Source organism: Diceros bicornis, chromosome 38, assembly GCF_020826845.1.
Source record: "Diceros bicornis minor isolate mBicDic1 chromosome 38, mDicBic1.mat.cur, whole genome shotgun sequence".
NCBI lineage: Eukaryota > Metazoa > Chordata > Mammalia > Perissodactyla > Rhinocerotidae > Diceros > Diceros bicornis.
The window spans coordinates 30,851,889-30,867,964 of record NC_080777.1 but is presented as its reverse complement, the minus strand read 5'-3'; the positions used below and the strand labels follow the sequence as shown (position 1 = coordinate 30,867,964).

The following is a 16,076-nucleotide window of genomic DNA, read 5'->3' as shown; positions in this document are numbered from 1 at the left end:
CTTTGATCCATTTTGAGTTAATTTTTGTGAACGGCGATAGCACATGGTCCACTTTCATTCTTTTGCATGTGGCTGCAAACACCCTATATTTGTGCTGATCTCAGCACCCCAGGAATATAAAGATTCTGAGAGTGAACAAGGCCTTTCCCCAAGTTGGCTAAGTGATATCTGCCCCAGAAAAAGATATCCTATAAGAGTTGCTTATTTGGGTAGAAAAAGGAAGGAATATGTCTCCTAACATCTTGGTGGCACCAAAAGAACCAGTGTTCTTTCTCTGCCCCTCATTTCCTTGCATCTCCCCTGTGTCACACAGGCTAGAATGAAATAGCTGCAAGATTTTAATTTTTCATACTCTTACTGCATTATCTTCAACTCTGAGCTGCTTCTGCCACTTTGGCGTTTTCCTCCCACAGGTGAATATGCCTGATCATGAGACCACCAACCTGATTCGCTTTCACCACCAGCCTTACACAGCTCACGTCGTACCTCATACTTCTCAGAAATATCTCCTGATCCATCTGCCCTTCTAAGAGACGGCCCAGCAGGGCAAAGCTGGTGCAGTATTGAGGCATCCCCTCGGGATTGTAGCCCAGCTCCACCTGCCCCTTCTCCAGGGCATACTTTCCATCCACGATGGTGCCTGTCAACACTTGCACTCTGCTCAAGTTTGCTGGATGGTTCAAAATGACTGTCAGGTGGTTCCCCGCACTAACATTGTGGGTCCAAAAGAATGACTCGTCCAGAGTGTAGGCCTCCCAGGGGAAATGAACATCAAAAACCTTCATGTCAGTGAAAATGGCTCCAGGTGGGTTGTCAGGACCATAGGGGTTCTTTTTCTGAACTATCGTGGCCTTCTGGCTGTCATTAGAGGTGAAGTAGGAGATCCTGTGGTAGAAGAGGAAAGGTCTGCAGAGGATTGGGTTTTTCTGGGCCAGGAGGGTACGAAAATGAGGGATCAACCTGTCAAGGGGCTTTTCCTTGTAGAACAGGAGAAGGAAATGGGCCAGGACGGGGAGGTCACTGCTGTGGAAGAGTTTGCCAAGGAAGCCCATATTAGAGAACTCCAGCAGCACCCATGGGTTGGACCGCATAGTGTTCACCTTCCAAGGAATGTGGGTGACAAAGTTGGGGGCACAAAAGGCATTGTCCTCCAGTAACAGGAAATAATCAGAGAGCTTTGTGGCAAAGCTCACGAGGAAGGCATGATCTATATTCTGCTTGGCGTAGAATTCCCCTTGATACGCCTCGTCCTTGACATCTTCCACAGTGGGGTAGATGTCCGATGGAGCATGAATCAGCAGCAACTGACCTGCCAAGATCTGTGGGCCAAAGAGGCTTGAAATATGGACGATGGTTTCTCTGAGCCAGGTGAGGTCAGAATCTGCCAGGTGGACCAGCACCATGAGACGTTTCTGCTCAGCCTTAGACGAAGCCCGGAATAGGGAGAGCAGCGTGTACAAGAGGCTGCTTTGGTCCGGTCGTGGCACTGAGGAGAGCCCCACCATCAGCCATGCTGAGGAGGGGTAAAAGAGGGACACTGGTCAGTGTGCGCTGGTGGTCAGGGTGGTCACAGGCTTAGGGGGCAGGGTGCTCTTTGGGACTTGCTCTCTTCCTTTTTTCCCTCCCTTTTGGTAGAGGGGATGTTTAGATCCTTGCTACTCAAAGTGTGGTCCTTGGTCCAGCAACATCAGCCTCATGTTAGAAATGTAGAATCTGGGCTCTCACCTCAAATCTAGTTAAACAGAATCTGCATTTTAACAATATCACCAGGTGCCTTGTATGCACACTAAAGTTTGAGAAGTACTAAGCTAGGTGATGCTGAGTGCCTGTGGGTCCTTCTGAGTCTTCTTTGAGCCAGAATTTTGTGGCACATGGTTTAAGTGCTCAATAAATATTAGCTATTATTATAGTTATTATAATTCTTTTTGTTTTTATCCAGTTCATCTTCCTAAAGCTCTCCTTTGAAGAAGATATATTAGGAAAAGCACTTCTCTTAGAAGTCAGGAGCCCAAGGTTCTTGTCCCAGTTCTGCCACTGACTGTGTGACCTTGAGCAAGTCTCTTCACCCTGCACTTAGTTCCTGATCCATAAAACTGAGGGAGTTGGACCATGACCCTAAGGCTCCTTCTAATCTAAATGCTCTCTAATCCAGTGATTCTGTCTTCCTACAACAACTCCCTTTATCTTTCCCTCCTCTTCCTCATTCCTGATGTATAGATGTCTTGGTGGGGAGAGAATTGTCTGCCAGATTCCAATTCTCTGGGCACAGTCCTGCCTCTCCTCCCCTTCTCGCCTTCCTAGCTACACTTCTCTTGATGGCCCTACTTGGGTGCCCCCTTCCCCTCCTTGGAACTCACTCACTCTTCTCTGCTGGATTTTTTTCATATATTTGGGGGTGAGATTCTGCCAGTCTTCTAGTGGTCTCAGGTCCTCCCCTCTGCTAGAACTGTCCTCCTGGGACATTGACAAAGGCAAATCATGCACCTGCTTTCATAAAAATAACCGAGTTTAGCCCCTAGTGGCTTCCCGTAAGCTTTTCCGGGACAAGAGGTGGAGTGAATCATCCTCCCTAAAGTGAGCCTGGCATGTCCTCGGGATGTCTGACCACTGGCCAGAGTACCCAGAGCTCAAGAAGTATTTGCTCTCTTCCTTACCTTAACAAATATGGGGGAAATGCAGCTTCTTTATGGACCAGTGGGTCCAGGTCCATACCCCAACTCCCTTTGGAGCTTCCTGCTCTCAGGTGAAAAGAGAACAGGTGCTTTTGAGAGTCTACCTGTCCACCCATTCCCACCCTGCATCCTCAATCCACACTGAGAGCAAAGGTGGATACTTGGCCTTGGATTGTCATCACATTTTGGTAATCTTCAATTTCCCTGGGGACTTTCAAAGTGATGAAGAGCCACAGGAATCCGACGCCCACTGAGATTACAAAGCAGCGCCTGATGGAACACCACATGCTGTCTGTGACGGGAGAAGGTTCCTGTAGCAAAAAGTCCACATGTGCAGCTGGGGACTCTCTCCATCCCGTCCATGCCTGGAACTTGCCCTTTGTCCCTGGAAGCCTTCCCCTCACACCCCCATATTCTATCCTCGCTCATCATTAGCTTTTTCCCAAGCCTGCCTTTTTAACTGGGCTGGGAACCTGGCAGGACACAGCCTTATCCCCACCTGAAGAAGGAAGGCCACCTTTGCTGTGACCTTTGCTGCCTTCTCTGTATTGCTTTTTCTGGAGATTCAACTTTTCCAAAGTTTTCCCCTCTCAAAATGATGTGGGTCAGCTGGGGCTTCTGTGACACGGCCTGTTTATTTTAGAAAATAGATGGTCACCACCCACTCCTGCTTTTTAAACAAAAGTCAAAGTATTTATTAAAATAGTTGAACTTGGAGTGTTGCTAAGTCCTAAGCAATTTGGTGCCTTTCTTACTTTTTTATAAAGGATATCCTTGATTTATTCCAATCTTTAGTCTTTTTTTATGAGGACGATCAGCCCTGAGCTAACATCCATGCTAATCCTCCGCTTTTTCTGAGGAAGACCAGCTCTGAGCTAACATCTATTGCCAATCCTCCTTTTTTTTCCCCCAAAGCCCCAGTAGACAGTTGTACATCCTTCCAGTTGCTGTATGTGGGACGCGGCCCCAGCATGGCCGGAGAAGCGGTGCATCGGTGCCCGCCCGGGATCCGAACCCGGGCCGCCAGTAGCGGAGCGCGCGCACTTAACGGCTAAGCCACTGGGCCGGCACCCAATCTTTAGTCTTATTTACAGACCCTGATTAGAACATCATTCTGTTAACTTAGTGTAAAAAAAATCCTCTCACGAGTGATGGGCTATTGGAATCCAGGCTGGCTCAGCCTCAAACACGCTCGTATGCTGCTTTCTTCCTGTTACTGTCTTTTCTCCAGTAAGAAGGTGTTTCTCTGATTGTTTCTAAATGGTCAGAGCAAAGGCTTTAATACGCCTTGTCACCTGCTCCTGATTCTTTCCCTGCATGTTCAGGAAAGAAATTGTCAGTCATTTCTGTGCTCCCGAGACTGTAGAACTCTCTCATCTCCCTGTTTTCATGGATCCCTGCTGGTTTAGTATTTTGGTAGAGGTTAACAGACTTCTCTCCCTTCACCATTTAGCTTTTTGATGGGAGTTATAAAAATAATACTTATATATGGTAGTAATGCTTCACAGATGGAACTTTTCTTACCTGGTTTCCTTAAGCCCAGACTCTTAGTCAGATAGGTGATTCAGATACAAACCAATTTATGTAAAAGAAATAGGCTTCTTTTCTCTAGAACAGAAATATATGGATACATATCCTGAGTCAAAAGGCTTTACAATTACACCACAGGCACTGCTCCATTCCCCTCTGCGCCTCCTGTGTCATGTGCCAGTCACATTGGGAGCGCTGTCCTCGTTCAGCCCTCTGGGTTCGACAGGCGTCAGGAAGAGGCAGGAGAGAGAGGAGGAGTAAGAGGAGCTGGGGTGCCGAGGCCCAGTGGCTCCGGGCGCGAGGAGCAAAGAGAGTGAGAGGGCAGACCAGTTTTCCACCCTTGAGCTAGGCTCCCTCTGTGATGTTACTCTTGTGTCCTCCCCATCTCCTCCCCATCCTCAAGAGGTACACATGGACAGGACTTGACGTGTGAGCGATGCATGCTTAATAATTGGTAGCTATTAATTATTATGCATCCCAAAGACCAGCATCAGTATCTTTAACAGAGAAAAGAGAACCTCCTCTCCTCCACTTCTCACTGCCGTCATCCTCCCCTGGGGGGGTTGTGCTCTGGCTCCTACTCCCTCTCACCTTCTTCATCCCTGCAATTACCCTCTTTTTCCTCTGCACCATCTACTTCTCCCTCTCTACTGGACCATCCTGGCACTATGAGAAGGAGCTCTACTATCTTTTGGTGGGGGAGAAGCGAAATCCCTCCCTGAATTCATGTTCTTTCCAAATTTTGCCCCATTCCTCTGCAACCCTACACAGAAAAACTTGAAAGAGCTGTCTTTATGAATTAGCCCCACCTCATTTCTCATTACTCTTATCATGTATTGTATTTTCTTTAGCATTTATTTTTATGAGAAACTATCTTACCTGTATGTGTTTCTTGTCTGTCTCTGTCCCTTAGACTAGAATATAAGCCCCTGAAGGGCAGGGACTTAGTTTTACTCCATGCTGCATCTACAGAACTTTGCACAGTACCTGCCTAGAGAATGTGCTCAACAAGTATTTATTAACTCACTAATGATCAGGGATTATGTGATAATGGTGAATGGTCTACTTCTTCAACAAACACTCTGCTAGGTGTGGGGGATACAGCAGTGCCAGGTGGACTGGGCAGTCAGCAGAGAAGGCAATATGTGGGTCATGGTTCGGAGCTCAGATTCTGGACTCAGCCTGGGCCGGATCTGGCTCTGCTAAACTTACTGGCCATGTGACCTTGGCTGAACGACTCAGCCTCTCTGATCCCCAGTTCCTCATCTAGAAAATGAAGATAATGATGGCTCCTCTGAAGAGTCCTTATGAGGATTAAAAGAAATCGTCCACACAAAAATGCCTGGCATATCACAAGCACTCAATATTAGCCCTTTTATTATAAGGAAAAACTACTGTTTTCAACTGTGGAGACCAGCACTGCCTTCTTTTCCCTCATATCTGAGAGGTCCATCTCCCTTTATTCTTAAACCCCCATCCAAATTTTTACTTATAGATTCTTGCACATGCACAGCACTTTCAGATTCCTGATTCCCACTGCTCTGAGGACTTTAGAGGAGGCAAAAAGTTAAGGGAGAGGAAAAAATAAATATTGAAAAGCCATGACCCCTCCCCACCCATCAACATTGCAGTTAGGGGTAGGCTATCTATGACTCTGTGCCTGTTGCCACGGTGTATGCTCTGCTGGAAGTCAGAGTTCTCCTTTAAGCGTAGGAGCATGAACTGGATCTGCAGGGTAGGGTGGGGCAGGAGCCCCCTGCATTCCGGCATTTATCTCTGGGTGCCTCAGCTAGTGCTCCCTTGGTAACCATTGTCCTTTCTGAAGGTCAGCATGCCCGTCATCCCACTAGCCTCTCCAGGGAGGTGGCTCCACATAGAACACAGTCTGGCACAAATACATTTGGTTGGCCCACATAGTTTTTAAAAAATTCGATTGAAGATTGAACATTTAAAAATTAGGAGAGCTTGTATAAAAACCTAGACTCAGGCTTCTCTTGAAAAATTACAACTTGCTGCCATCCTGGCCTGAGTAGTTGTGGCCCCGGTAGCTGGACATGCATTCTCACTTTTTCAGACTCCATCTGGCTGATGTCACTCATTTACTTCTGTCTCCTGTAGGCATTTGAACGTTTGACCCTGTTCTAAGTCAGGTCTTGGGAGACATGAAGAATATGCTAGAAGATCCTGGTCTTATACTGGGCACCGGTACCGGATAAGGTGCTAAAAGATGGGGCACAAAGTGATCCCTGGGTTGAAGGGCTGCAGGCAGAGGGAGGATGAAAACAAATAGGAGATTATCTCTTATCTGGCTAAGAGATCCTGGTTGGTTTTGTATACGACATGGACAGTGTTCTGGAGGACTTATGGGGGCATGGGGGAAAAGGGGCAGTGGCCAGGATTCCAGATTACATGGGTATGAGTAGAGAAAATTCACCACTTGATCTATGTCCTCTGGAAAGCTGCTGAACAGCGGGACAAACTAACCTCAGAGCAGCATTTTTCCAGTTGAGGGTCACAACCCATTAATGGGTTATAAAACCAACTTCATGGGTCTCAACCAGCATAAGTGCATCACTGCATAGGGCAAGTATGGTTTTGTGAAACTGTTGGTATATAAACAGAAGTACTGGAGATCACAGTCAAAGTGTGAAGCCACTGTGGCTTAGAGGACAGAGAATGGATACATGTTGGCAGGTTAAGGGGCAGCTGGTGGTGAGATTCAGGATGGGGTTTCTATGTCCCCCTTCACCTTTAAAGAAGTCAGCTTGGTGTTTGGGCAAGATCAAAGGCTCTAGGATCACCATTCCAGTCCTAGCTCTGTTAGTATCTGTGTGACTTTGGCTAAATAACCTTTCTGAGTCTCAGTTTCTCCATCTGAAAAAATGGTGACAATAATACCCACCTACTTCACAGGGTTGATATGTCCAATAGACTATGAATTACTCCCAGCCACTAGCCCTGTCTTATTCCTGTTAGTACAGTATTTCTAGTTGCTACATATCACCCCTTCCTGCCAGGGGAAAGAAGAAAGGGAATTAGCAGTTAGCACTTTGTGAGTCAGATCCTGTGCTTGACACAACACAATTTGAACACTGTGAATTTCAAATGAGCATGGTAGATTGCTAGTGCTCTGTGGAGTTCTGATATAATAAGTGTGGAAGCCGTTTTCTTCTTGTTGGAAGACTTTCATCTGGGATACAGAGAATTCCAAACATTCCAACTACCCAAGGCCATAGAGCATGCTAAGAGGGGCCCCTCAGCCCAGAGATCTTAGTTAGTGGTGGTGGCAGCCGCTCTCCCATGAACAGAGGACCTGAGTTTCCCTCTCCCTCTCAGCAGCACTGGCTTGCTCCTTGGGAGTCCAGGCCCTCAAGTGGCCCAACCAGAACCAGAGGAAACACAGCCTGAAGCCCTAGTGTGGGTAACTCTGCCTCTCCCCACCCCTATGGGCAGGGCTGGCTGCACAGTTGGAACATCCCACTTGCCAGTGTCTGCTGGGGGCTCCCTAGGGAGGGGGCCCAGACAAGCGTCTAGCCCTTTGGGCCCCACATGCAGGTAAACCAAAGCCCCAAACCCTGGATCCCCTTGGGCTGAGTCAACGGAGAATGGATTCCAGGACTGGAGAGGAAGAGGTAGTTACCAGGTGTCTTCCCAGGGACAGAAGCCCAGAGATGAAACCTGTGTCATGGTGTGAGCTGATCCCCAAGGGCAGCCCCCATAGCTGGGGGTAGAGCAGAACAGGGAGCAAAGAAGTCCCACACAAGAGACCAGTCCAGCAGAGGAGGAAGGGTTGCAGGTTCCTGGGGAATGGGGGAGGACAGGGGTTCATCCCACTACGTGGGCTCCCCCCACCACCACCCCACATACTGATCTGTTGTGAGACCTCCTTCTGCTTCACCTGGACGACAGTCCAAAATTCCATCCTCAGCCAGTCAGAGCCACAGACACTCACGGCCGTTTCCCCTTCCCTTCGACAAACATTTGTGGAGCTTCTACCACGCGCCTGGTGCCAGGGCTGGAGACCATTACTCCTTCCCGCCGGCGGTTTACAGTCCAGTGGACAGGCATGTGCAGGGGAAGAGGACACGGTCGGGAGTGGAAAAAAAGACGGAATTGTAAGTGCAGTAATAGAGGGTAGTGACGAGACGTCGTGGGAGGACACGAAGTCAATACAACAGGGCGGCCGAAAAGGCTGCAGGCCATCTTGGGATCTCAAGGTTTGTGGGTTTCCCCAGGAGACATCTGACACAAGCAGTCCGGGGCAGCAGAGATGGTGGGAGCGAAGATGGCATTGGAGAGAGGAGGAGCTCACAGAGGGAAGGCCTGTGCTTTGGGGAAACGGGGGGGGGGGGGGGGGGAGAAAGAGAGAGGGTGATCAACAAGGCTGGGAAGGATAGTGTTCGCAGAGTCGCAATAGGAAGGCGCAGAGCCCTGAGATCAGGGTGGAAGGGAGGCGCGTGGCCCACAGCGGGAGCCCAGGGCAGGGGTTTTGGGGGTCGGAGGCGCAGGGGGGGAAGGGGGGGAAGGGGTGGGCGCGGCGGCGGGGGTGGCAGGATGGGTTGGGGTGGGGGCAGCGGGCGCGGCCCGACACGTGCGCTACGTGCTGCGGGCCGCCGCCCCCTCCTGGTCGCTGGGGAGCCGGGTCCCCGGCGGTGCGCGGGTTCCTGGGGGCAGGGGGGGCCAAGAGGGTCGCTCCCCAGGTTGGAGCCCAGGGGCGTGGCCTTCCCATCGCGGCGACCGCAGGGACGCGGGGAGCCCCTCATCCCCAGGCGGCGCACCTGGGGCGCAGGCCGGGGGCTGGCATCGGGCAGGTCGGGGGCCGAGCGGGGCGGCCGACGATGGAGACCCCTGGGATCGTGCCCGAGGAGCTGGCCTGTACAAAGAGGGTGGTTTGGGGCCGGGGCCCGGCGGGGCGGAGAGTTGTCCGAGGTTAGGAGGGGTTCCTGGAGACGTGGCACTCGAGCGGGACTCGGTTCCGCCCCGGCCGCCTGGGCCCAGTCCGCCCCTGACCGCTTGCCCTGGCCGTGAGGGAGCCCGGCCCCGGAGCCCGGCCCGGAGGTCGGGCTGCGCTGCCAGGTGCGGCCCCGGCGCCCCGCGGCCCCGCGGAGACAATACGGCCCGGCCCCGCCCCCGGCGGCGCGGCCAATCAGCGCGGGCGGCCGGGCTCTTTAAAGAAAGAAGGGCCGGCGAGTGCGGCTGTCAGCTGGGAGGGATCCCTCCGCCCATGTAAACACTCGGCCGGGGGCGGAGCGCCGCGGCGGGGCGGGGCGGGGCGGGGCGGGGCGGGGCGGGTAGACTGGGAGCCTCGCGCGTCAGAGCCCCGCGCCCTCCGCAACCGCCGCGCTCCGCGTCCCCGCGGGAGCATCGTGGAAATGCGGGGCGAGCCGGGAGAGCCGAGGCATCTCGGGCTGCTCCTGCCACGCACCCCGGTTAAGCAGCGGTCATAGTTCACGTGTGTCCAGGGTCCTTCTCAAAGTTGTACCTGCCTGGCCTGAACGATGCCAGTGCTACGTGTGAAAAGTCTTAATGCTCTTCCCAGAGAGCACAGGACGGGGAGTCAACTCCAGCCAGACCCTCAAAAGCAGACCGCCCGGGGCAAAGAACAACAATGATAACTTTCTCCCCGTTTTATTACGAAACATTTTCAAATACTCAGCAATGTTAAACGAATTTTGCAGATTTCTCTAAATCCACCACCTAGATACTACGTTATTAATATTAATATTAATAACATGTTAACATGTTATTATAGCTTGCTATATCTCGTATCCATCTTACGCTGATAATTTTTTTCCTAATAGGGTGCCCTTTGCCCCTCGTCTTAAGTCTCCGTTGCAGTGGGGAGCAGAAAAAGCCCTGCCTGGCTCCCGGCACCGCAGAGAGCTAAGAAAAGGACTACCTTCTCCAAGGACTTTTCTGAACTCTTTTGGGGGCCAAGTACCTCTGGGAAGACTTCATTGAAGAGGAGCCCCCCCACACACTTTTAATTGAAAGATAAGATTTTTCTCCTGTAGGTGAAACTACAGGAGAAAGCAGGGCTAACAATCCGTTGACCCCTCCTAAGGAGGCCCTGGCAAACGGTCCTTCCATGGGTTGGGCTGCTTTCTGGATAAGAGGTCTTTTTAGTGTTGAAGTCCTACTTTTTGAATTTCCTCTCTCCTCTTTTCTGGGGGCAGGACACTACGCACACCCTCCCCCACAAAAGTGCATTAAAAGTGTTCATATCTCTTAAAGCTACTTAACCTCTCTGTGCCTCCATTGCCTGCTCTGCAAAATGGGGATAATAGCAGTACCTACCCCACAGGATAGTTGTGAAGATTCAATGACATACCAACGCATTTACAACAATACACAGTCAGCGTTAGATAAATAATAGCTATCACTCATATACTAATAACGCTCAGATTTACATCTCCAGTTCTGATCTCTCCCCTTCAGATTTATACCCTTTATCCTGTTGGCTATCTTCAACTGTAGCAAAGACAGCTCAAACTCAGCATGTCCAGAAGTGAACACATTATCTCCCTCCCCAGACTGACTTCTCCTTGTTTATATAATCTAGGTGAGGGCCCAGCAATGCCAACGGGCCAGCATCCACTCACGCATGCACCCTAGACTCCTGAATCATCCTTGATACCTTACTGTCGCCAATTTATCACCGCGTCCTAATTTTATCTCCTACTTTTGCATCCCTTCCTCCTAATCAACAGCACTACTGCCTTAATTTGGGCCCCATCATTTCTCATCTGGATTATTTCAAAAGTCTTTTGCTGCTCTCACATCCAACCTCGCAGTCATATTGCTCGTGGACCACTCTTTTCCTGCAACACCCCCACCCTCCAATAAATCGACTCTCCGTCACTTACTAGCGTATGAATTTGGGCAAACGGCTTAACCTGTGCCTCGCTGTCCTTATTTGTAAGGTGGAAGTAAGAGTGCCTGCCTCATAGGGTTGTTGTGTAGATTAAATCATTAATCATGCAAAGCACTTAGAATGTGCAAGTGCTCAAAAGTGTTAGCTTGTTACTATCGTTGTAACTGTTTCCTCGCGTCCGTCCACGCTGTCCTTAGTTGGAGCTGTTCCTTCTCCCTGGAAAGTCCTTCTCCGTGCCCGGCGCTCTGCCTCTGCGGGTTACTGCGTGCGCGCTGCTATCGTGGCGCCGACCGCGGAGTCTCCACATGCTCGAGCAGTCCACTCCGAAGTCGGATCCTTCCACTAGACCGGTAACTTGTTGAGTGAAGGGACTCGGGCTCGTCGTGAGCTGCCGGTCAGGGTCCACTCCATGGCCCTCGGGGGCGGGAGGCCGGCCCCGCCCGATCCGGGGCGGCGGGTGGGGGTGGGGCGGGACTCCTTTTCCTCGCCGTGGCGGCGGAGGCGCACGGCGTGGGCTCGCGGCGAGACGTCGTCGTCGTCGGCGGCGGCGGCGGCGGCGGCGGAGGAGGAGGAGGAGGCAGAGCAGGCCGAGGGCTCCGCCGGACCGCGCGTGGATGGAGCCCGCCGCCGCGCTGCCCCTCGGGGGCCCGGGCCCGCTGGGCGAGTTTCTGCCGCCCCCCGAGTGCCCGGTCTTCGAGCCCAGCTGGGAGGAGTTCGCCGACCCCTTCGCCTTCATCCACAAGATCCGGCCCATCGCCGAGCAGACGGGCATCTGTAAGGTGCGGCCGCCGCCGGTGAGTCGCCCGGGAGGTCGGGGCCGAGGCGGGCGGAGGAGGGGAGCGAGCGGGGGCGGCGGGGCCGCCTGAGGCCGGGGACGCGCGTCCGACCCGGAGTCGGCCCGGGGCCCGGAGGGGGCGCGGTGCTCGGCTGCCGGCTGCCCTCCCGGCGCGGGGTTTGGTCCCGGGGCCGGGCCGGGGCTCCGCCTGGGCGCGGGCTGCGTGCGGCGGGTGAGCTGGGGGAGGCGGCGGGGTGAGGGGCGGATGTGTGAGGGGTGCGTGCGCGGCTGTGTGGGACGGGTGTGTGAGGGGACGGGTGTGTGAGGGGGCGGGTGTGGGGCGGTGAAAGGTGGGGGACGAGTGTGAGTGGGGGTGCAGGAGTGTGTGGGACGTGTGTGGTGACGGCGGCTGTGTGTGAGGTGGGGGGCGGTGAGAGTGGGGACGCGAGTGTGAGGTGGGGGCGGCGGTGAGAGTGGGGGCGGGGAGCGCGAGTTGTCGCGCGGAGGAAAGTTCTCAATATGGCGGCGGCGCCCGGTCCTTTGTGTGGCGGCGGCGGCGGGCCGGAGCCGCCTCACCTGGGCGTCCCACCCTCCGGACCGGGGCGCCCACTCCCCTGGTCCCCGGGCTCCCGTGTCCCCCGGGCCTGGGGCCTCCGGGGGCGCGAGGAGCCGCGGGCTGGCCCCGGCGCGGCCGTGCTTGGGGGCGGCGTTGTGGGGCGGCGGGCCGGGCCGTGCCGGTGGGCTGGGTTGGGGGGTCGGCGAGAAGACCCGGGAAGGTTAACGCTCGTGTCCGCGTCCCGTCCCCCGCCGCGGCCCTCCAGCCCCGTGTGGGGCGCCCGGCCTGGGGGCTGTGTGAGGGCGGGGGTCTCTGCTGCCACCTCTAACGGCCCCAACGCTCGCTAGGAGAGCCGGGCCCACTCCTTCCCTGTCCCCCTACCCACCCCCGGCCGGAACCGGAGGCGCTCCCACCCTGTTCTTTTGCCCACCTTTCTGATGGTCTGAGGCTGAGTTGGCCTAAACGACGGTTGGACGCGCTGGGACCGTTGTGTGGGGGGGTTAACTGTCTTTCCTACAGTTGGAGTCTTCCCCGCTCTCCTCCCCCGCCCCACCCCACCCCACCCCCATGAGGAAGAGCCCCCTTCCATTCCCTCCTTTCTTGAGCTTGCTCTTCGTAATGACACTTGGGGTTCCGGGGATTCTGTACGTAACCGTTGTGTTTTGGAAAGCTGTTTTGAGGGAGATCCCTCAATAAGTCTTCCTTATCTCTTCCCTGTCCCCCCAGATTAAAACAGGGACCCCATACTTTAGTTTTTCTTGGACAAGTTTGATAATGGAGATGAAATATGTCTCAGAAAAGTAACTGCCCGGCGAGTATGGGAGAAATGTTTGAAAGTAGATGCGTTTCGCTCAAGAAGTGGACAAGGTTGATTCTTGTTGCTTAAGGGAAGTGCATTTGTTTTAGAGAGCGAAGAGGCCTGCAGAAGTTAAAACCGGGCTGATTAGAGCCAAGGTTTTAATTCTTGAAGAATAGGTCATGTTTCAAACATTTAGTGTAGTTTTATGTTATATGTTAGGAAACGTGAATATGAATATTGTACGTTTGCCTTAATGGGACTTTATTCAGAAATTTAGGCAGTGCAAGTTTTTGGTAACCAGAATGTGTGGAGTCAGGTTCCTGGGAGTGAGTTGTCCTCCATGTTGGTATTGTGGTGTAGTACTAGGGTAAACCCTTTATCTTATTTCTTATTCTTTGCTTTTTTTAGGGCTTTTTTCCCAAAAAGGCTGTGTTGCTCTGGTTAGGTTTGGCTACCCATTTCCCCTTTTTGGCTAAGATATTAGTGGTAAGCTTTGCAAAATGTGTGATGGTACAGGATAAGGCAATAGCCTTTTCCCATTCTGAATGTCAGACAGACATGATGGCCACCATTTTGTAATGAGAGTAGTACATACTACAGCCTGGGAAAGGGTGTTAGAGGCACAAATAATCTACACACTTAACCAGTGCTCTGTTTTGGAAACCTTCTTTATGTGGAGGGGGCTTGCTTCTTCCTTTGTTTAACAAACTTCTGTACCAAATGGAAAGAGTTTGGGAGTATTTGTTGTTGATATAACCAGAAAAGGGAAAATTTTCCAGAAGTTGTAGCTCTTGAAGAAGGGTCTTGTTGGAACAAAGACTTCTTAAGAGAGAAAAACAGTCTTTGTTTTAGAAACTCTTGTTTTAGGAAGCTAACTGTGAACAAGTGGTTTTATATAGTTGAAATAAAGCAACAAAAAAACCCAAGAAGTATGAAGTATTTTCCATGGCGTTAGCTTTTTAATGCCTGTGTTTCTAGATGTTTTTTGTTCACTAAGTTTTTGGAATACAAGTGGCTGTATTAAAATGGGGATTGGGGCTATTGGTATTTTACTTGTTAGGAGGTAGGGGGAGGAATTCTAAAGCGTTTTTATTTCCTTTTGTTCCTACCTTTGTATCATTAATTAATGGCACTTATATAGCTTCAGTTTATAGCTGCTTTCTCAGTGAGGGTTCTAAACTGCTTGGCTTCTGAAAACTTGGGGTTCACAGAAATTTGTAAATATATAGTAAGATAAATGTGAAAAAAGGTAATAAATCAAGAAGACTACTCAGATCTTGAGTTAAAAGTTTAAAGAGGGAAATAAACACACCTTTGTTTCAAATTACTTGAGTATGTAGGATAACCAGGCTTGTTTTCCTTTTTTTTTTGTAATTTGCAGTTAATCTAATTTCTGGTTTTGTTACCTGTAAAATGCAAATTTTCGTTTTCTCCTTGATGTACTTAAATGTCTTTTTAAAGACAAATTATATTTTCCATGTCACTTTGTGGTATTTGGAGATGATTAATTTTAGGGGTGTAACTATTAGGCAAAAAATAGTTGGCTGCTTTGAGTCTCCCAGGTTTGATTGGAATATATTTGATGGCTTTTATAACTTTCTTTCTTGCCCTCAAACATCTAACATTTGGCCATAGATAGGCAGATTCCACAGATTTCTTCTTTGGTAGTATGCAAAAGGCAAGGGTTTAAATCAAACCCCAGATGACACAGTAGACACGTTTTTTTCAACTTTAACTTCTTGTGGTCGTTAAAGTGTAAAAGTTCTAAGTGTTTTAATACAGTCAGCGTCTTTGAGTGAGCCTGTTGGTTCTAGCCTTAGGAACAGGGAGGAACTTAAATACACGTTTCTTTGTCTGGTTAGAGGTGTTAATGATATGGAGCTCATTTACTCTCATTCCAGCCTGTCATTCTCTCTAATTTTAGGTTTGATTGACTTTGGCCTAATCCCCTCATTTTCCCAGTTTCCTTGGTGTCACGAAATTTTTCTTTAGTTGTGATTCTTTGGCCACCTTGAACCCTTAACATTTGGAGAAGAGGCTTAGCAATGGAAACGTCCTTGAACGAAGGAAGAACTTAATAATTACTTTTTTAAAATAACAGCTTTATTGAGATCTAATTTATATACCATAAAATTCATCAGTTTAAAGTGTGCAATTCAGTAGTTTTTAGTATATTCAGAGTTGCACAACCATCACCACAATCAATGTTAGAACATTTTTATCACCCCCAAAGAAACCCGGTACCCACTTGTAACTACTTTTTAAGATAAATTTAGGACTATACTGCTCAGAAGAAAAACATTTTTCTCCTCACTTGGTAGGAGGCTGGATTAAGTGCTACAGTTCTAGTTTGAAAGTTTTGGCCTTAAATTTAAGCAAAAACAAACTTCTTTTGTTGTAGTCTTTGAATGGGTGTTTAGCTAAATTTGACTTTGCTGGTGGTAAGTTGGTCACACTAGGAGCCACCAACATATACATCTGGTTGTAACTCTTAATCAACAAAATAATAGACTTTTAGAATGGAATGTGAGTGATATTACAAGTATATGAGGTGGCTAAAGATTCATGCACCCAACCCTACTGGAAAAATTTCCCTTCCTGTGATGATAGGATTTGTTTTTAAACATACAATGTAAACTTTTTTTTTTTTTTTTTGTGAGGAAGATCAGCCCTGAGCGAACATCTGCCAATCCTCCTCTTTTTGCTGAGGAAGACTGGCCCCGGGCTAATCTCCCTGCCCATCTTTCTCCACTTTATATGGGACGCCGCCACAGCATGGCTTGCGAAGTGGTGCGTTGGTGCGCGCCTGGGATCCGAACCAGCGAACCCCAGGTCACCGCAGCGGAGCATGCGCACTTAACCGTTGCTTG

The 16,076-nt window shown here is 50.6% G+C and overlaps 2 protein-coding genes across 4 annotated transcripts in view; one reads left to right on the top strand and one right to left on the bottom strand.

Annotated features, from left to right (window-relative positions):
• Positions 1-368: 368 nt before the first annotated feature.
• On the bottom strand, positions 369-1,505 carry LOC131399570 (alpha-1,3-mannosyl-glycoprotein 4-beta-N-acetylglucosaminyltransferase-like protein MGAT4E). The gene has a single exon (XM_058533912.1). It carries the CDS (start codon positions 1,503-1,505, stop codon positions 369-371), a length of 1,137 nt encoding a protein of 378 aa, XP_058389895.1.
• Positions 1,506-11,675: 10,170 nt separating this feature from the next.
• The window catches only part of KDM5B (lysine demethylase 5B), an 82,206-nt gene continuing 77,805 nt past the window's right edge, over positions 11,676-16,076 (top strand). For 2 of the 3 annotated variants that reach the window (XM_058533838.1, XM_058533840.1), the window contains exon 1: positions 11,676-11,870. In XM_058533838.1, the coding sequence (XP_058389821.1) occupies positions 11,691-11,870 (180 nt within the window). In that variant the 5' untranslated portion in view covers positions 11,676-11,690. The remainder of the gene's footprint in view (positions 11,871-16,076) is intronic. The other variant, XM_058533839.1, reaches the window with a different exon arrangement.